At 40.3% G+C, this 22,291-nt stretch overlaps 1 protein-coding gene across 5 annotated transcripts in view; it reads left to right on the top strand.

Annotated features, from left to right (window-relative positions):
• LOC121705634 (collagen alpha-1(XII) chain-like) overlaps nt 1–20,459 on the top strand; it is a 47,195-nt gene extending 26,736 nt beyond the window's left edge. For 2 of the 5 annotated variants that reach the window (XM_042086719.1, XM_042086722.1), the window contains 17 exons: nt 3,804–3,922; nt 4,064–4,206; nt 4,902–5,052; nt 5,523–5,673; nt 6,566–7,456; nt 9,697–9,815; nt 9,971–10,113; nt 10,345–10,495; nt 10,966–11,116; nt 11,996–12,460; nt 13,363–13,389; nt 13,804–13,854; nt 14,913–15,031; nt 15,187–15,329; nt 15,561–15,711; nt 16,780–16,930; nt 20,246–20,459. In XM_042086719.1, the coding sequence (XP_041942653.1) occupies nt 3,804–3,922; nt 4,064–4,206; nt 4,902–5,052; nt 5,523–5,673; nt 6,566–7,456; nt 9,697–9,815; nt 9,971–10,113; nt 10,345–10,495; nt 10,966–11,116; nt 11,996–12,460; nt 13,363–13,389; nt 13,804–13,854; nt 14,913–15,031; nt 15,187–15,329; nt 15,561–15,711; nt 16,780–16,930; nt 20,246–20,451 (3,332 nt within the window). In that variant the 3' untranslated portion in view covers nt 20,452–20,459. The remainder of the gene's footprint in view (nt 1–3,803; nt 3,923–4,063; nt 4,207–4,901; nt 5,053–5,522; nt 5,674–6,565; nt 7,457–9,696; nt 9,816–9,970; nt 10,114–10,344; nt 10,496–10,965; nt 11,117–11,995; nt 12,461–13,362; nt 13,390–13,803; nt 13,855–14,912; nt 15,032–15,186; nt 15,330–15,560; nt 15,712–16,779; nt 16,931–20,245) is intronic. The other 3 variants (XM_042086720.1, XM_042086723.1, XM_042086721.1) reach the window with 2 other exon arrangements.
• The last annotated feature ends 1,832 nt before the right edge of the window (nt 20,460–22,291 follow it).

Genomic DNA, 22,291 nt, shown 5'->3' on the forward strand with positions numbered 1-22,291 from the left:
TTGTTATGTGTTGTCTGTTTTTTTTATATGAACATAAAAAATGCGTTGGTCTCGAGGACTCGGTCTGAAATTACGAGTCCTTCTCCTCCCACTGTGGTCCGAGACCGAGTCAAGACCGAGTCTTTGAAGGAACGAGTCCGAGACGAGACCGAGAAAGCAGAAATTGGTCTCGAGACCGGACTCGAGTACTACATCACTAATATATTGCCATATTTGCATTGCATTGCATTTAGCCTGTATATCAAGTATCCTGCCAAATGTAGGCCAATTTATTTATTTGTGAATCCATCTATAGCTAAACCAAATATGCCCATGGTGACCTATCTGACTGCATACTGCCTAATACTACTACTAAAACAGTCCATTTTCTCTTCCACAAAACCCAACATGGGCTAATCAAGGATATATGTTTTATACTTTTAGTTTTTATTTGAAATATCTGCATTGATGGGGGCAGTAGGCAAACGTTAGGCCTACTTTCGTTTTGCACTTCAGCTTGTATTCGGTGTAAACAAACAAGCATGCGTGGAAGCCTGGAGTTGTCAGTAGCGTTCTACCTTTGAATAAAATGGGAGTATTACGGGAGGCTACTTTTGTGCCGGTTCGCTACAGCTATATTTTGCATATTGCGGTTACCTTTCCTTCTCTCTCTGCATTCTCAGAATCTCATCCTGTTCCTCCTATATCCAATGAATTCGGTGGATAGAAGAACTAATTTCTTCAATCTTTGCATCTTGGCTGGCTAGTCTAACTTTCCGCTTTTTCTGCGCGCTCTTGGATTTGAAGCGACTACTAGCGAGTCACAACGCGAAACTGCTAACGTTGATGGGAGGTAGTTTTTATGCTGCATTCGCGACGTGATTCTATGGTTTGCACCAGTAATGTTTCTCGATGTTGCGGTGTATTTTGTAGACCAACATTGACATGGTTAGAAGTCATTCGCACCAGTGCGGCTAAATATTTTTTTGCACTCGCACGGCATCATTTTTACTCGCATGTGCGAGTGAAATGGGCGCACTGTAGAGCCCTGATATGTCCGCTTGACAACGGCAGAGATAACTGGCCTTTGGCCATAGTAACCATCCATTTAGAACGACTGGCCTTCATAGCAACCAAGGATCTTAGCTGTGATTTCATGTAGCTACAGTATGCATACAATGTGATGCAAAGTATAGAAAGGTGATGAAATATACAGAGACCGGTCAAGAAATATAGTGCAATGTAGACAGTAGTATACAGTTGATTTACAGAAGGTGGTTTAGAGTAATATGAATTAAATATAAATATGTGCAGTGTATTAGCAGTTCTCATACAGTAAGTAGAATAATGTATGTAGATGTAGCAGTAACATTATAATAGTAGAAATAATAATATAGATGTATGCAGTGTATTAACAGAATATAATAAAACAGAATAAATATGGATATTCAATATGACAAATATATAACAGATATGTACATAACATACAGCTATGTGCAGTGTGGAAACGGTGTCATTGTAGTACAGAAACAACATTATAAGAGTAGTAAGAATAAGTTTATGTGCAGGATGAATAGTATAAAGATCAGTAGAATAACTATGTAGAAATGTAATTACAGTAGTAGTGATGTACTCGAGTCCGGTCTCGAGACCAATTTCTGCTTTCTCGGTCTCGTCTCGGACTCGTTCCTTCAAAGACTCGGTCTTGACTCGGTCTCGGACCACAGTGGGAGGAGAAGGACTCGTAATTTCAGACCGAGTCCTCGAGACCAACGCATTTTTTATGTTCATATAAAAAAACAGACAACACATAACAACAATAATAATAAAATGCAATGTTGGACCGACATTATTTGAATATGACATCCCATGGTGCAATGCAAAGATACTGCCGTCAGAGCCGTTTATTTATCTCTATGGCTCTGCTGCCGGTGAGTGTCTGTAGGTCAGCATAGTCCATATTAAGACGTTAAGACTGCTCCTCTAAACAATTCCCAATCTAGCTTAGTCTGTAGGCCTAACTGTTGATTATTAACTGGGGTGATATTAAATTATGAATATAAAAATAACTGAAATTCTTTTATGGTCTTGGTCTCGACTCGGTCTCGACTCCTAAAGGACTCGGTCTCGACTCGGACTTGCTTCCTCAAAGACTCGGTCTTGACTCGGACTCGACTGTATTTGAAAACCAACAGACTCGGTCTCGACTCGGTCTCGACCCTTCAAAGACTCGGTCTTGACTCGGACTCGGCATAGGCGGTCTCGTCCCCATCACTATACAGTAGGCCTATGTACATTTGTAAATAAATAGAAAACTATGGGTGAGGGGGATAAATTTATTTTATTTAGTCGTAAAAGTAAATTGCATTCAATTAAATTGCAATTAAAAATCTTTCCAGTAGGCTTTAATGTCACGCAAAAAGTACAACCAAAGCTGAGCTTGATCAACTAGAACGTTTAAAGAACCAGAACTTGAGTAGTTTTTTGCTGGGTCCCTGGCCATGTTGGTCTGAGGGGAAATGAGAAAGCGGACAGTGCTGCTAAGCAAGCCCTCAATGAAGAAGTCACAGAATGTCAAAACCCTGCCCCAGACCTTAAACCTATACTGAACTCTTACATCTCAGATAAGTGGCAATCTGAATGGGATTAATGTACCAACAAGCAAGGAATGTGAATTTTGGCACATTTTCATGATCCACTGGGTCGTTATGGGCCACACAAAATACGGTGTTGCTAAAATTACTCCTATTGTGGCTATTAGACATGCGTTAGACATGCGTTCATGAGTATCCAGCTACATTCAATGAGTTGAGTAAAATACATTTACACACAAAAAAAACCCCATCACTAATGTTGTGGACCATTCCTTTATTCTGAGATGCATCAATAGGCTCTCAAAACGATCCCAAACAGACATAAGGTCTTTATAGAGCAAATCCATATAGATTATTTGTCAAATAAACCAGTAAAACAGAATTAGGGGATGGAATATATAACATTCACACTCATAGCTCATATTTCTAAAATAAATCGGTGAAAAAATATCCTGACAAACAAGCAGCATTTTAATGCCTTAGTCATATTTCATAATTTCAATTTTTTCTCTAGGTTACCTGATAGCCCAGTTTGAGGTGCAAGACGCGTGACATTATTTATTTTTGCAGCCAATCACTGCTGTTGTTTTATTTTATTGATTTGATTTTAGTCATAGAAGCTAAATTCGAAGGCAGGCCACAGGTAAAAGCCAACGAACCACATTCACCCCGCAAGGCAATAGTTGAATAGAGCTTTTGAGGTATTGCCACTGCTCCAACACTGAAAGGCACTGTTAGAATGCTTGGATCAAGCCAGGTTCAGCATAGCGTATGTCACTGTCTGCTCACGTTGGTGACCGGACCAGGGCAAGCACACTTTCGCAGTTCCCGCCGGAAATGCAGTTTAGTTTGTAGACTTAAATTTCCCCTTGGGAACTATCTATAGCCATCCATCTCCATCTTGAGCTACTTTTTTTTTTTTTTTTTCTGAGTAACTTTGAAAATAATCATTAGTTCCAGCCCTAAACAGTAGGTGCTATCTACTGTATATTGTAATATTATGACTGGCACTTTCTAAACATTTTCAAAATCATCTTCTGTACCATTGGTAAGTCATAAATAGCTAGTTTGAATCCTTGGATTTTTTTTGGTGAATCAAAATACTTGTGCTGTGAACATTCACCAAAAATAATAAATGCATTGCAAATGGATTGACCTGTCAAATGTATTAACTCCAAACACAGTAACTCCTAATATACCAATGTCTTCTGTGATATTTTCCCTCCTCAGCAGCTGCCGATATAGTCTTCCTTCTGGATGGATCTAGGAGTGTGTCACCACATCAGTTCTTGATCATGAAAACGTTTGTGAAGAATGTGACCAGGAGTCTCCTGCCGTATAACACCTTAGTAAGTCGAACTCATGCCTGATTCAATATTATTGTTTGTTCAGTAGCTTTGAATAAACTATAAATAAACTGTTCTTATATCCATTATGCTTCCAGGGGATGTTGTGCCATCTGCTGAGCAGTTTTTATTTTGTTTCCACAGTTTGCCTTTGCACAGTACTCGAGTGAACTCACCAAACATGTCAACTTCAATCAGTATCATAATAGAATATTTGAAAGTCAGGTGAACAGTATCATCCAGAGTCGTGGAGGCACATACACCGCATGGGCTATGAAGAAAGTTGTGTAAGTCTTCAATTAAAACTTGTGTATTCTCACCTGAGGGGTATTTCATTAAGGCAGAATTGATTTATAACCAAATTCGTTCAACACTTTCATAAAATTGCCCTCCATTTTCAATCAATTACTAGGCTATTTATCAAACGTCTGTCAACAAAAGAAGCAAAATGAGTATATGTTAATAATTATAAAGCTATTTAAAAAGCTCAATTAAAATGATAACCATATGGTATTGGGCAGACAATCTGTGTTTTGAGAGTGAGTACATTCAGCAAGTGGTGTAGATATATGTAAATGGAATAAAGATTTAAAAAATCACATGGAGGTCTGATTTGAATTGACATTAACATTAGAATGAACTAAGCCTGGCTGTTAGCCTGGTTGGGACCAGGCTAGGCGCACAGAATTAATCCCCATGGTAACTAATGTGCCATCAAGTCAAGGCTAAATTCAGCCAGGATAAGCAACAGTCCAAGCTTAATCCCTTATCTAGGTTTTGTGAAATACCCCTCTGATACATTTATCTGTTACGCTGCTGCACTACACTTTCACCACAAACTTAACTACCTTTTCTGCCTTCAATGTATTTTGTCAAAACTGGAAAAGGTTACCTGTTTTTGGAGTTTGTAACTGTTGTTAATAAAAGAGTTCATAATGGTATGTGATTTGTAATATTTATGAACCTGTACTTATCTACACAGGCAAGAGATGTTTGATTCCTCTGTTGGAGCAAGAGCTGGTGCCAAGAGATTCCTCATTGTCATCACAGATGGGCTGACTTCTGGTTCTGCCAGCTATACCAGTGTTGCAGCACAGGCTGATGCAAGCAACATCACTAGATACGCTATTGGGGTATTAGGCGCTATACATATTCACACACTTTTTACTTTCATTCGTATTTGGGCAGCCTGTTGATCCTCCGATCTTGGTGTGGTTTTCATCTTGCTCGTTCTTAAACTTGACTTTGAAAGAAATGTGTTAGATTGATTCTCACGTTCAAACATACTGTAGGACTTTTCAGGAGGTGATGTGTGTCCCCTGAGACTGTCCCCTAACGTCAGATGCTAATTCTGCTTTGTCTCTCCAGAGTGGCTTTATGTACAGTATGATGTACCTGATGCTCTATGTCTGGCTGAATTATTTTGTTTGTTTGAAATGTCTCTTTTTAATTAACTGATCATTTATTATGATTAGTTTTCTTATTTGTCCAAACTTCAATGGCATGCAATCTTGCCAGGTCTCCCTCAGAAAATATGTATATAATCTTAATGGATTTTCCTGGTTAAATAAACAATAAATTAAAGGGTAAAACTCTTTGACAGGTTGGCGGTGCCTGGAGCAGCCAGTCATCCCAAAATGAGCTAAAATCCATTGCATCTAAACCAGACTCGGAACACGTATTTCCAGTGACCAACTTTGAGGGACTGACTCATATCAGGGAATCACTGGAAAAGAAAATCTTGACCATACAAGGTATGTGCAAATTTAGATCAATTTGCACTTGCAAATACCCCTTCCACGGAAGAATGAGAAATTTTGATCTAAAAAAGGATCATGGAGTTTTGGTCTTAAATATCTAACTAATTAACAGCTTTTAGAATTGTCCTGCAAACCCTAAAGGCCAACTCCAGCTGACTGTGTCTGGCACACATTGAGACCCCAGACTATAGAACCTTTTTTTTTTTTTTTTTTCTTTTTTTTTTTAAATAAACTTGGATACCAGACTTTAGAACCTTTTTTTTTTATATATATATATATATATATATATATATATATACTGAGCAAAGTCCCATGATGGCATATGACTAACTTGGATACCAGAGTTTAGAGCATGGTTCCATTTCTTGAGTTCAGTCCATAGACACCCCAGATAAAAGCCCACTGTCTGCACATGAAGTCAAATGTTAAGCAATTTGACTTTTTTTTTTAGAATGCCTTATTTTTTTCCAACTTAAGATCTAAACATACCCCTTCCCTTCTCAATCTATTAGTATTTCTCCTAATGAGGGTTTAGGAGAAATCGGTTGGATCTCATTTTGAATTTTGCTTTCCTATTGGTGAGGCTTCCCCATTACTGAGGATATTTTCCATTCGATAGATGTCAGACTGAAAAATACTTCAATTTGTTTTAAACGCTTCAACCTTGGCTGATTTATACCCGAACCATTTTTGAAGCGTTTGTACTTTTACAAACTGTTATTGGCTTAATTCAATCAGGATATTATGTATTTTAATGGATACGAAGATATCTCAAGGTTTACGCACTTGTACAGTTGCTGTAAGTTGCTGTGGGTAAAAAGGTTTTGTCAAATGACTAAATGTAACATCCACCATCTTTGTCTACTGTGCCATCCTCTACTTGAAGGGCACCCCTGCTCTACAGTGCCCTTTACAGTGCCCGCCTCTACAGTGCCCTTCACTACATTCTCTACAGTGCCACCATCTACAGCCTCTACAGTGCGCTCCTCTACAGTGCGCTCCTCTACATCCTCTACAGTGCCCTCCTCTACAGTGCCACCATCTACAGCCTCTACAGTGCCCTCCTCTACAGTGCCCGCCTCTACAGTGCCCTCATCTACAGCCTCTGCAGTACCCGCCTCTGCAGTGCCCACCTCTACATCCTCTGCAGTGCCCACCTCTGCAGTGCCCTCCTCTACAGTGCCACCATCTACAGCCTCTGCAGTACCCGCCTCTGCAGTGCCCTCCTCTGCAGTGCCCACCTCTACAGCCTCTGCAGTGCCCACCTCTACAGCCTCTGCAGTGCCCACCTCTACAGCCTCTGCAGTGCCCACCTCTACAGCCTCTGCAGTGCCACCATCTACAGCCTCTACAGTGCCCGCCTCTACAGTGCCCTCCTCTACGGTGCCATCCTCTACAGTGACCACCTCTACAGCCTCTACAGTGACCACCTCTACAGCCTCTACAGTGCCCTCCTCTACAGTGCCACCATCTACAGCCTCTACAGTGCCCTCCTCTACAGTGCCCTCCTCTACAGTGCCCTCCTCTACAGTGCCCACCTCTACAGTGCGCTCCTCTACATCCTCTGCAGTGCCCACCTCTGCAGTGCCCGCCTCTACAGCCTCTGCAGTGCCCTCCTCAGTGCCCACCTCTACAGCCTCTGCAGTGCCCTCCTCAGTGCCCTCCTCTACAGCCTCTGCAGTGCCCTCCTCTACATCCTCTACAGTGCCCTCCTCTACAGCATCTACAGTACCAGCCTCTACAGGTTGTTCTATGTTTACACAGGTGGTACAACAAGGTAAGAGTGTGTACACTTTCACCATATCGCATTGTGCTGATCTGTACATAAAGCATGTGCAGAGTGCATATACTATGTAAGAAATGGGATTTTTAAGCTGTCCCGGACCAGTCCAATCTATCCGTCTGAGCATCCAATAAATTTGAGTAGTCTTTTAGTTGTCAACTATTAAAGGAGATCTTGGCAACTATTTCAACTTAAAGGAATACGCCACCCCTAGGTGAAATTGGGTCACTCCCCGCAGTCCCTAGAGTTGGATGAGTGAGCCAAAGCGTTTTATAGCCGACCCAGCCATTGTCTTAATCTAGAAACGGCCCGGTTAGCTTTAGTTTAGCGTAGTCGCTGTAATCCGGCGATATCAGATAGCATGTCATTGCAAAAGTGAATCAAATAACTCAAGATTTTTAATAATTATTTCTCGTAACCTGTACATTCACATAGAGTGAATACCTTGGTGTCCACATTACTGAAGACTTAACATGGACTGTTAACACTCAATATGTTCTGAAGAAGTCCAGACAACGACTCTACTTCCTTCGTCAGCTAAGGAAATTCAAAGTTTCTACATCCATCATGAAGGCCTTCTACACTTCAGCGGTTGAGAGTGTTCTAACTGGAAGCATCATCACCTGGTATGGGAACTCCACAGTTAGAGATTGTAGTACTCTGCAGAGAGTAGTGCGCTCAGCTGAACGTACTATAAGAACTCAACTCCCTGCTCTACAAGATATCTATTCCAGAAGAGTACTCCTAAGAGCCCAAAAGATTCTGAAGGACTCTTCTCATCCTAACAATGGATTATTCCTACCGCTGAAATCAAGAAGACGCCTATGTAGTCACAAAGCCAGAACTGAGAGACTCAGGAGAAGTTTTTATCCCCAGGCCATCCGAACTCTGAACTCACACTATACTGACTTTGCACTCATTCACTCCTCAGCACTCATGACCCCCCCCCCCCACACACACATACACACCCACACACACCTACAAGACTTTTAGCACTTTTACATCCCTCTCCCTATGCTACAGACCTTTTATTTATTTTCTTATTTCATCACACGTCAAAACACACACACACACACACACACACACACACACACACACACACACACATATCTGACTCTCCAACTTTTGCACACTTTTTATTTATTATTTTTTGATTTCTCCTCCATCTACCCATGTCCTTGATTGCCTAGCCTTTCTTCCTTGGTAAGGGAGTTTTTCCTTGCCCCTGTTGCTCTTGGGTGCTCCTTGTTGGTGCCCCCCACCCAATCCCAATCCTCCCCCACCTTTTTTATGCAGCCCTTGCCACTTAATCTACTAAACCCCTCTTCTACTGCACTTTTTACCCCCCCCCCATTAATGCACAAATAGGCTGACACCAGACATAATTTCACTGCATTTCTTACTTCCAGTAACTATATGCATGTGACAATAAACTTCCTTGTATCCTTGTATCTAACATTACCAGGCTGGTAATGTCATCTTTCTGGCATAATGAATTGGAAATTCTTTATGGCATCTTTCTGGCATAATGAATTGGAAAAATTGGTTAATTTTATATTCCGACTTTTGTGCTTCTTGACTCGAGCACTGGATTAAAACATTGTCTTGAGGCAACCGTTTTTGCAGAACCATCCCCAATTTGCTCCCATATACAACCCCTGCCAGTCATCTTTATATTTTTCATCTACATTTGGTTACAGTGGGCTAAAGAGAAGCAATTGTGGCTTTTTAGGTGAAAGTGATATTCAGCGATTAATCTCAAAGCTGCATATGGCAAGAAAACGATGCTGGAACTTGTTTGGTGCCGTTCCAATGGAAAATACAAAGATGACTGCCTAAAGAAAACAAGAAAGTTTAGTCACTGATTGGGTGGAATATCGGGTAAAGGACCAGGGGAGATGGCAGTCATTACTTCTACAGTAGAAGGTGCATTTTTTTTTTTTTTTTTTTTTTCTGGTTCCTCTACATGATCTGCAAAATTGTCTTACTACTTTTTTTATTATTTTTCTTCCTACAAAATAAAACTGCTGAATGAACATTCCAAAAGTTGTAATTCCATAATTTTTGCCAGGGGTTGTAGACGTTAACAGACTTCACTATAGCTGTGCTCTAAACATTCACACAAAATAAACATCATAATTGGAACTTGCAAATATGTTTCTTGGTCAAATAACAAACTGTAAACACTATTTACTCATAATATACCAAATCCATTTGTAATATTTTCTCTTCAGTGCCTGCAGATATTGTCTTCCTTCTGGATGGATCTACGAGTGTGAAAGCAGACCAGTTCATTCTCATGAAGGAATTTGTAAAGAATGTGACCCGGAGTCTCCTGCCATATGACACCTTAGTACGTCACTCATGCCTGATTCAATATTATTGGTCCAGTAGCTTTAAATAAACTATGAATAAGCTGTGTAGATATCCATTACATTTCCAGGGCATTGAGCCATGTGTACATTACACCAAGTAAATGAGCAGTTTATTTTTTTGGTTTGTTTTCAGTTTGCCTTTGCACAGTACTCTCACCAGATGACCATACATGTGAACTTCAATCAGTTCAATAGAAAAGGTTTTGAAAAACAGGTGGACAGTATTGTCCAGAGGCAAGGAGGAACATACACTGGAAATGCTGTTGGGAAAGTTGTGTAAGTCTGAAATAAAGACTTCTGATACCGTAACCTCTTTAATTGCTGCACTAGACATTTGACACAAACCTTTACTTTGATACTTTCTTTTCTGTATTGGGAGTTGATAACTGACATAGGAGCTAAATATTGAGATTTGTCTTTTTGTTTATGAAATCCTAATAGTAATGGCCTAATAGGCCTATATGACCATTTGAAGTGTACATCATGAATCTATACTTATTTACACAGGAAATATATGTTTCATTCTTTTGCTGGAGCAAGATCTGGTGCCAAAAGGATCCTCATTGTCATCACAGATGGGCTGACTTCTGGTTCTGCCAGCTATACCAGTGTTGCAGCACAGGCTGATGCAAGCAACATCACTAGATACGCTATTGGGGTATTAGGCACTATACATATTCACACACTTTTTACTTTCATTCGTATTTGGGCAGCCTGTTGATCCTCCGATCTTGGTGTGGTTTTCATCTTGCTCGTTCTTAAACTTGACTTTGAAAGAAATGTGTTAGATTGATTCTCACGTTCAAACATACTGTAGGACTTTTCAGGAGGTGATGTGTGTCCCCTGAGACTGTCCCCTAACGTCAGATGCTAATTCTGCTTTGTCTCTCCAGAGTGGCTTTATGTACAGTATGATGTACCTGATGCTCTATGTCTGGCTGAATTATTTTGTTTGTTTGAAATGTCTCTTTTTAATTAACTGATCATTTATTATGATTAGTTTTCTTATTTGTCCAAACTTCAATGGCATGCAATCTTGCCAGGTCTCCCTCAGAAAATATGTATATAATCTTAATGGATTTTCCTGGTTAAATAAACAATAAATTAAAGGGTAAAACTCTTTGACAGGTTGGCGGTGCCTGGAGCAGCCAGTCATCCCAAAATGAGCTAAAATCCATTGCATCTAAACCAGACTCGGAACACGTATTTCCAGTGACCAACTTTGAGGGACTGACTCATATCAGGGAATCACTGGAAAAGAAAATCTTGACCATACAAGGTATGTGCAAATTTAGATCAATTTGCACTTGCAAATACCCCTGCCACGGAAGAATGAGAAATTTTGATCTAAAAAAGGATCATGGAGTTTTGGTCTTAAATATCTAACTAATTAACAGCTTTTAGAATTGTCCTGCAAACCCTAAAGGCCAACTCCAGCTGACTGTGCCTGGCACACATTGAGACCCCAGACTATAGAACCTTTTTTTTTTTTTTTCTTTTTTTTTTAAATAAACTTGGATACCAGACTTTAGAACCTTTTTTTTTTATATATATATATATATATATATATACTGAGCAAAGTCCCATGATGGCATATGACTAACTTGGATACCAGAGTTTAGAGCATGGTTCCATTTCTTGAGTTCAGTCCATAGACACCCCAGATAAAAGCCCACTGTCTGCACATGAAGTCAAATGTTAAGCAATTTGACTTTTTTTTTAGAATGCCTTATTTTTTTCCAACTTAAGATCTAAACATACCCCTTCCCTTCTCAATCTATTAGTATTTCTCCTAATGAGGGTTTAGGAGAAATCGGTTGGATCTCATTTTGAATTTTGCTTTCCTATTGGTGAGGCTTCCCCATTACTGAGGATATTTTCCATTCGATAGATGTCAGACTGAAAAATACTTCAATTTGTTTTAAACGCTTCAACCTTGGCTGATTTATACCAGAACCATTTTTGAAGCGTTTGTACTTTTACAAACTGTTATTGGCTTAATTCAATCAGGATATTATGTATTTTAATGGATACGAAGATATCTCAAGGTTTACGCACTTGTACAGTTGCTGTAAGTTGCTGTGGGTAAAAAGGTTTTGTCAAATGACTAAATGTAACATCCACCATCTTTGTCTACTGTGCCATCCTCTACTTGAAGGGCACCCCTGCTCTACAGTGCCCTCTACAGTGCCCTCCTCTACAGTGCCCTCCTCTACAGTGCGCTCCTCTACAGTGCCCGCCTCTACAGTGCCACCATCTACAGCCTCTACAGTGCCCTCCTCTACAGTGCCCGCCTCTACAGTGCCCTTCACTACATTCTCTACAGTGCCACCATCTACAGCCTCTACAGTGCCCTCCTCTACATTCTCTACAGTGCCCTCCTCTACATCCTCTGCAGTGCCCTCCTCTACAGTGCCCGCCTCTACAGTGCCCTTCACTACATTCTCTACAGTGCCCGCCTCTACAGTGCCCGCCTCTACAGCCTCTGCAGTGCCCTCCTCAGTGCCCTCCTCTACAGCCTCTGCAGTGCCCTCCTCTACATCCTCTACAGTGCCCTCCTCTACAGCATCTACAGTACCAGCCTCTACAGGTTGTTCTATGTTTACACAGGTGGTACAACAAGGTAAGAGTGTGTACACTTTCACCATATCGCATTGTGCTGATCTGTACATAAAGCATGTGCAGAGTGCATATACTATGTAAGAAATGGGATTTTTAAGCTGTCCCGGACCAGTCCAATCTATCCGTCTGAGCATCCAATAAATTTGAGTAGTCTTTTAGTTGTCAACTATTAAAGGAGATCTTGGCAACTATTTCAACTTAAAGGAATACGCCACCCCTAGGTGAAATTGGGTCACTCCCCGCAGTCCCTAGAGTTGGATGAGTGAGCCAAAGCGTTTTATAGCCGACCCAGCCATTGTCTTAATCTAGAAACGGCCCGGTTAGCTTTAGTTTAGCGTAGTCGCTGTAATCCGGCGATATCAGATAGCATGTCATTGCAAAAGTGAATCAAATAACTCAAGATTTTTAATAATTATTTCTCGTAACCTGTACATTCACATAGAGTACAAATATCAATGCAAATTAACACTAAGGGATTTACTAGACCAATTTAGATTTGTAACTATTTTCGGGCATAGCACCGGCAAAGCACCGCTGCCAGGTGCAAAGACATCACGCAGCATCTGTAAACCCTCAACTTCCGGCAATACACCAGCGTGACTACCAAGTTCTCTGCTACTAGGCTGACACTGACAGGTGGGCTTTTCTGTAAGAGTTCTAATGGCGATGAATATGGAAGATTACACGAAAGACGACATGCTATCTGATATCGCCGGATTACAGCGGCTACGCTAAACTAAAGCTAACCAGGCCGTTTCTAGATTAGGACAATGGCTGGGTCGGCTATAAAACGCTTTGGCTCACTCATCCAACTCCTAGGGACTGCGGGGAGTGACCCAATTTTTTAACAAATATAAGGTTTAGAAACTTGTACCTGACATTCACAACTCTATCTGTCTACAGGGGTGGTTGGAAATTGTTCATACCAAGGTAAGCAAGGTTATACTCATCCACCATATCAGTAAATGATGCATGTTAAAATTTGCAGTCAAATTTCATCACTAGCAGAAGTAGAGCAACTTTGACTGTCATTGGGATACTCTATTCAAAATAATTAACTTTCACTAGTAGAGAAACATATCAGTAGAGCACCAGTCTGTCAGCTCAGCTGAAGTTGAAGCCAACGCCACTAACTGGAAAGAATGTAATGACTGGACACTAGCACTAAAGTGACCATACTGTCAACTGCTAGACAAATGCTGGGCCTCAGAATGCAAGAAATAATCTTACAAAGCCATAGCACAAAGATTTCATGAATTCCAATAAATATAAAGAGATGAAATCTCATTAATTTGTTTTAGACACCTGTACAAGACATTCCTTCATTCACCTCTGTATTTACAGGCAACCAAACTTGTTTACCCACCTCTTCAAATCTGCTCACAACAACCCAAGGTAAGAGTTGATTCACATTCACCATCAGATTCATGAACCTCTCAATGTTTACCACCACAAAAACTGCAGAGCTAACAGGTTTAGTAGATAGTATTTTCAAAACCATGAGCTTGTGTAAAATGTACTTGATGAAAATGGTATTGGACAATTCGCGATCCTCCTCCTAATATCCTCAACATTTTTCGACATGTCTGTGTCTGAGAGACAGTGAATATAATTTGTGTAAAAATATTGTTTATTTGGTGAGCCTCTTAAACTAGCACAATCTAACATTGCCAGGCTGGTAATGTCATCTTTCTGACATAATGAATTGGAAATTCTTTATGGCATCTTTCTGGCATCTTTCTGGCATAATGAATTGGAAAAATTGGTTAATTTTATATTCCGACTTTTGTGCTTCTTGACTCGAGCACTGGATTAAAACATTGTCTTGATGCAACCGTTTTTGCAGAACCATCCCCAATTTGCTCCCATATACAACCCCTGCCAGTCATCTTTATATTTTTCATCTACATTTGGTTACAGTGGGCTAAAGAGAAGCAATTGTGGCTTTTTAGGTGAAAGTGATATTCAGCGATTAATCTCAAAGCTGCATATGGCAAGAAAACGATGCTGGAACTTGTTTGGTGCCGTTCCAATGGAAAATACAAAGATGACTGCCTAAAGAAAACAAGAAAGTTTAGTCACTGATTGGGTGGAATATCGGGTAAAGGACCAGGGGAGATGGCAGTCATTACTTCTACAGTAGAAGGTGCATTTTTTTTTTTTTTTTTTTTTCTGGTTCCTCTACATGATCTGCAAAATTGTCTTACTACTTTTTTTATTATTTTTCTTCCTACAAAATAAAACTGCTGAATGAACATTCCAAAAGTTGTAATTCCATAATTTTTGCCAGGGGTTGTAGACGTTAACAGACTTCACTATAGCTGTGCTCTAAACATTCACACAAAATAAACATCATAATTGGAACTTGCAAATATGTTTCTTGGTCAAATAACAAACTGTAAACACTATTTACTCATAATATACCAAATCCATTTGTAATATTTTCTCTTCAGTGCCTGCAGATATTGTCTTCCTTCTGGATGGATCTACGAGTGTGAAAGCAGACCAGTTCATTCTCATGAAGGAATTTGTAAAGAATGTGACCCGGAGTCTCCTGCCATATGACACCTTAGTACGTCACTCATGCCTGATTCAATATTATTGGTCCAGTAGCTTTAAATAAACTATGAATAAGCTGTGTAGATATCCATTACATTTCCAGGGCATTGAGCCATGTGTACATTACACCAAGTAAATGAGCAGTTTATTTTTTTGGTTTGTTTTCAGTTTGCCTTTGCACAGTACTCTCACCAGATGACCATACATGTGAACTTCAATCAGTTCAATAGAAAAGGTTTTGAAAAACAGGTGGACAGTATTGTCCAGAGGCAAGGAGGAACATACACTGGAAATGCTGTTGGGAAAGTTGTGTAAGTCTGAAATAAAGACTTCTGATACCGTAACCTCTTTAATTGCTGCACTAGACATTTGACACAAACCTTTACTTTGATACTTTCTTTTCTGTATTGGGAGTTGATAACTGACATAGGAGCTAAATATTGAGATTTGTCTTTTTGTTTATGAAATCCTAATAGTAATGGCCTAATAGGCCTATATGACCATTTGAAGTGTACATCATGAATCTATACTTATTTACACAGGAAATATAGGTTTCATTCTTTTGTTGGAGCAAGACCTGGTGCCAAAAGGATCCTCATTATCATCACAGATGGGCAAACCTATGACTCTTCAAAATATCCCAGTGTCACAGCAGAGGCTGATGGGCAAAAGATTACTAGATACGCTATTGTGGTATGAGATGCTACCCTATATGTTCATACTCACTTTTTGTATGTGTTTATCCACAGTATGCAAAAGCACAGCACAGACACCTTCCATCAGTATGTGTGCTCTCTGTTGATCCACTGATCTTTGTTAGTGCCTTGCACAGCAATTTGACTTTAAGCAACATTTTTATACAACTATAGCCAAGATGTTTTTGCGCTCATTTATCATGGGAGTTGGAGTGAAAGATTTAAGGCTTCTTTCATGCGAGTTTATTTGTACACAAATATGGCAATGTGGTATTAGTGAGCTCTTCCCTAATTCAGTTCACAGGCAACCACTCTGGTGCATATTACTGCAGTCTGGCTGCCAGTTGCACACTCCCTCAACTTTATATCAGTGGCATTGTGGTGTGATAACTGTAGTTTATCTTAGTTGTTGTTTCTGGTGTGACCGGCCTTCTAGAGTAGTCTTTCAGTGTGAGAAATTAGTGAAGTTAAATTAAGTTACACTTATGTAATTATATCTTAAAGGAGAATTCCGGTGTAATATTGACCTAAAGTGTGTTGAAACATGATACCGAGCGTGAACATATGTCTCATAGCTCATCTCGCCTTGTCCCCTGCACTCAGAAATCTGCTGCTAGTTAGCCGTTGCTACCAACAGTTTTTCGATGGGGGTGCCTGGGGCATCGGCCTAGCCATGCAAATAAATCACTGTTTTACACCATTTATGAGGCTCAAAGTAGCTCCATACTTCATTGGTAGACTTCCGAGGGCCTTGACATTTAAATCAAGACATTGAGAACTTTGAAAAAGCACTGGTAGTTTATTTACAAGACTATTTATACAGACAGTACCTTGAAGTTTACCGTTTGCCGCCATCTTGAATTTAGTCACGATAAGTCGAGCGACGAGTACGAATGAACAGGTATGATAAGGGATCAGATTCCAAAAATAATTCTATGGAAATACATGGATTCCAGTTGCTGGTACTGGAAGTAGGAACTCACCATTGCTCCATATAAGTTTTATTATTTGTAAACACTGAAATGGCATGATATATTTTTGAATGAATGAATCTTTTTCTTGTCAGGTTGGCAGTGCATGGACCAGCCAGACGGCACGAAACCAGCTCAATGCCATTGCATCAAAACCAAAATCAGACCATGTGTTTGAAGTGGACAACTTTGATGCACTCAACAACATCAGAAAGGCATTGGAAAATCAACTCTTGAACATACAAGGTGCATGCAAATTTAGATTAATGGTACTAACTATACATAAGTATCATAAACTAACTATACATAATGATACATTAAGCATCATGGTGTTTTTGTCTGAAAAGAGGCTTAACAGTTGTCAGACTTGCATTGCAAACACTAACATTTTCTTATATATATCCTGCCCCTTGGCTAAGTCATCGGTAGACATGGCCTTCAATAACATTGCTATGCTGATGACATCCAATTATATTTCACTACATTATCCCTCACTGACCCTCTTCCCAGTTCACTCACTAACTGCCTTTCTGATTTAAAGCTATGGATGCAAGATGGCTTTCTGAAACTCAACACAGATAAAACCGAAATCCGCCTAGACTACTGCAACTCCCTGTTCATTGGCCTCCCCACTAAATCACTTCAAAGACTACAATATATTCAGAACTCTGCAGCCAGACTACTCACTCATACCAAGAGATCTGCACACATCACCCCTATTCTTTCTCAGCTTCACTGGTTACCGGTTCTGTCCCGAATCAAATTGAAAATTCTACTACTCTCTTTCAAAGCCCTCCATGACCTTGCTCCTCCTTACCTCTGACCTTCTGATCTCCTACTCTCCCGCTCCCTCGGATCCTCTAATCACAATCTCCTCTCAGTCGCACCAGACTCTCTACCCTAGGTGGCAGGTCTTTCAGCGCCATGGCCCCTAAGCTCTGGAATTCCCTCCCTCAATCCCTCCGTGACTGTCCCTCTTCTTCAAAGCTCACCTCAAGACCTTTCTGTTTCAGGAACACTTCACCTTCCGCCTGCGCTTGACTCCTCGCAATTGCCCTTTTTGTCTTTTGTTTGTGTTGACTTTGTAAAGTGACCTTGGGCCTGTACTACGAAGGGAACTTAACCTACCCAGATGTGACCCAGGGTTACTTTGTTAAACCGGGGTTGACAAAACCTGGTTATCTTAAGTGGTGTTAATCGGTACTACGACGCTGATTATGAAGTTGATTTGTTGAGCCGGGGTTAACTTAATTGGAGTTTATGCGCGTTCACATAAAAGGGGCGGGTTGCAGCACAAGTCACCACTTTCAATGATGACGCCATCACCTGATTTTACGGATGATGAATGCACAATTATTATGACCAGGTATGAGGAATTAAAACCCACTCTACAACAAATCAAATACGTCGGCAGTGAACAAAGCAAGGCTGTTGGCAACGTATTGCAGATCGGGTAGCCTAAATGCCTAAAAGTAGTTTTATTCCCACATGTTCTTCAAATATGTGTTACGGAGGATTAGTAGCTTGCGGAATGTCTGAAATGAGTTGAAATAATTAAATGGCCTATTTTGAGTTCATAGAAAGCCCTACAGATGCAACCCAATTCAGAAGTGGGCATATAGATTATAGTAATAAGGATAATTGAATGTAGCCCCCGTTGACTGATTTAGTGTATGCCTAATCCTGTGAACATTTCAGATGCAACACCAAACGCACATGGCAGCAGGTGAAAATGAAACACAAAAACATTATTCAGAATAGTAGGTTTATATAGTTAGATTGCATTAATATTTCTTAATTATGAAAACATGTAGGCCTACTGTAGCTTATAGCCTTCACTTGGCCTCTGTTTTACAGCTAACAAAAAGGTGTCTTTGAACACTACTGTAGGAGGAAAGGCACCAGAGTTTTTTACAGTAGCAGAGGAGTTGGCCATCGCAAATAATAGTGGAAGGCTTATGGTGGGGGTTGAGGGAGGCATTCGGTCGGATTCTGGTGCTGTGGAAATGTGTAGCCTTTATGTGCAGGGTACAGTAATATGACATTCAATTCAACAAGTTTGTTAAAATGGTGATTTTTATTTATTAGGCCTACTGTAGGCTATGTCCGATTTATTTTAGGCTATTCTTGCTCAGATGTTCAGCATACTAGCCTATGTCTGATTTATTTTCGGGCATACAGTATTCTTGCATCACCGATGGAATACATGAATGTCCACGTACGGGCATTGCTATGAGACGTCTTCCTAGATCATTTGACAAAGATAACGAATTCCCTCGGCTGACAATCTATATCTTCATAGAGAATTTCGTCCGGGTAGGCTATATATATTTTCTGGTGGTCTCTAAAACCCCTCGCCCTGCGAAGAGTCACTCACGATTTGCGCTCCAATGTCGTATGGATCATCCAGGTACGCCGACATGTCTCGGGAGATATTGTTAGTGTAGGGGTGGTACTTATAAAGGGTGTGGTTAACGGAAACCTCGGGTTAACCAAGAACATAACCTCGGAGCAGGTTTGAGATGCAGCGTACCTCGGTTAAAACCTATCCACCATTCTTATTACGGTTTAATCGGGAAGTTACGCCACACGTGATCAAGTTACGCTCGAAGTTACCCAGATAAGCCAGTAACCCCACTTCGTAGTACAGGCCCCTTGAGTCTGAGAAAGGCGCTATATAAATAAAACATTATTATTATTATTATTATTATTATTATTATTATTATAATAATAATAATAATAATAATAATAATAATAATAATAATAATAATAATAATAAAAAAAAAAACACATGGAATGAAAATGTCACCTCTTTAACTGGTGGACGCCACACCTCATAACCAACTCTTATTGAAATCGGACCTTTTTCTCCTGAACCCCCCTCAGGGGAAATGGGGAGCAACAGACTTTGACCTGGGCTGAAACGAGAGGAAGACAATTTCTCAGGTCTTGTTGTCTCAGCCCATTTGTAATTTAAGTTCAACTTACAGGCTAAAAACACGCCAGTTGCCTTCTATTATTTCTCCTCATGGGGGTGTAGGAGAAACGGGTCGGATCTCATTTCAAATTTGGCTTTCCTATTGGTGAGCTTTCTCCGTTAATCTGGAATGTTGCTGGTCTAAATTGGTACATTGAATCTAGATGTCGGAATGAAAAACACTTAAACAGTTCTGGAATAATTTAGCCTTTTCAATTGATTTGCCAACTGACTGTTATATAGGCCTAATATTGAACCGAAGATTCAACTCTTATCAGTTGTAGACCAGAGTCAATTAAACAGTGACTTTATAGCACTTTACTTTAAACTATTCAAAACAGAGCATCCGTCTGTCTAGCTAGCTATAAGAGGTCTCTCTGACTCATTTACTTTTAGGCTAAATTTCAGAAGCACCACTATTGTAGACGCCCTGCCAGCTGTAATGACCGACCAGACCCATTTAAAACCAACACTGCAGCACCTCACTCTGTGCTATTAGGTGGAAAAAGAGCCGAGTTATTACAAGTATTATTCCCTCTTTTACAGTTCATGATGTATTATGCTGTGTCTTTTGCTGTTTCCAGGCTTGCCCACCGTTAATCGAGATGCTGGAGGAGCAGCTTGTGTCTTCCCTTTTGTGTATTTGGGGACACTCCACTGGACATGTACTACAATCAACCATAACAAGCCTTGGTGTTCAACCACAGGCAACTTTGACCAGGATGGGCAAGGGGGAGAATGCTGCGTTGAAGCTGGGCAACAGTACAATACTGTTTTAATAAAACATTGAAAACAGAACTTGTTGCCCCAATTTATTTATTTGCCCAACATTGCACATCAACTTAGGAGGGCACTGCTCCCACATACTTTAGCCCATCATAAAATGCTTGATCTCTTCTGAAATCTGAGACCCAGTAGAATTCTCAGAAACAGTCAGTGTGACAGAGTGACTGATGTACTGACAATGAGGTAGTAGCTTGAATGTTTTTTCTTTCAGCCGGTATATTTCTGGAACTGCCCACATATGGGCCCTCTAGGTTACTTAAAGTGGCCTTGAAACAATTGAGGCCTGGAACCAGGTCTCGTAAAGCTATAACTCAAAATAGGTGACTATAGTGAAATATTTAATTTCATATTCATTTGTGTTGGAATACCTATGCATTCAGCTCAGTGTCATTTTTAGAAAACTTAGAATCAAAGAAAAAAACATTAGGCCTACTTCACATGAATTTGCTACTGTGACTTTTAAGTATATATACTCTTTTAAGTATACATACTTTTTTGATCCCGTGAGGAAATTTGGTCTCTGCATTTAACCCAATTGGTGAAACACAAACAGCACACAGTGAACACCACAGTGAGGTGAAGCACACCCTAATCCCGGCGCAGTGAGCTGCCTGCTACAACGGCGGCGTTCGGGGAGCAGTGAGGGGTTAGGTGCCTTGCTGAAGGGCACTTCAGCCGCGGCCCACTGGTCGGGGCTCGAACTGGCAACCCTCCGGTTACAAGTCCAGAGTGCTAACCAGTGGGCCACGGCTGCCCAAGATGGTCACTGCAATGCAATCTAATCTAATCTGCATCAATATGTCTAAGACTTGAGGAGTTTAGTAGGGTTCGTATAGTAAAATAGCATATCCCTGAAACGGTCTACTCCTTAGCTACAAGAATATCAGGCCTCATCTTTGAGACTTGCTGTCGGTAACATCAGTTGATCTTTCCTCAGTGACAGAGACAACATATACTGTAAGGCATTGCATTTTAACTGAAAGCATTAAACAGCAGGCCCCTGTGCCCTATTTTCCGATTTCTAGGAAGATAAAAAGGGATATTGAGTTTTCCAATAAACTATATATCTAATACGTCAACAATATATTATATTTACAGAAAAAGGTAAAAAAAGAAATAAGGATATTCAGTATTAACCATATAGACAGATATGTACAGCTTTGTGCAGTGTGGTAACAGTACAATATGGCTATGTATACGTGTAATTACAGCATGTAAATTTGTAAATAAATAGAACACTATGGGTGGGATAGAGTAGTGCAATTGTCTGGGGGGGGGGGGGGGGTTGTTCGCCTCCTTGTTGTCCCTGTCAAGGTTGCATGGTCGTGTGGGGCAGGGGGTGGGTAGAGCACCAAACCGAGAGATAGTTGGTGAGGATGCTCTCGATGGTGGAGCGGTAGTAGTTCACCAGGATCTGAGGAGACAGATGGACCTTATCGTTCTTGGTGTGAATGGGCCTTTAAGGTCCATCGGTCTCCTCAAAACCTAAATATGATGATACAGAAGGAGCAATGTTGCTGGAGAATGTTCCTAAGTATTCCATTCTGGCATGTTTCCAATGATATTAAGCACCATTTTTTTCAAACAAAATTTTCATGATCATCCCAACAGAACACATGGAACTGGTTATGTGGTTGCCCAGCAACATTTCTCAAAATGTTTCCCCACCTTAAAAAAAACACATTGGCCTAAAATATACCATTAATCCAGCACAAAGTTATTTACTGCCTTATGTGCTAGGCTATATTTATTTTAGGACAATGAGGGACAGGCAAAGAAAAGAAACAAAGCTAATGTTCGATAAGGTGACAGAATTGCAGTTGCTGGCTAAGAAGAAAGAGACT

Source organism: Alosa sapidissima, chromosome 3 (assembly GCF_018492685.1).
Source record: "Alosa sapidissima isolate fAloSap1 chromosome 3, fAloSap1.pri, whole genome shotgun sequence".
Classification (NCBI taxonomy): Eukaryota; Metazoa; Chordata; class Actinopteri; order Clupeiformes; family Clupeidae; genus Alosa; species Alosa sapidissima.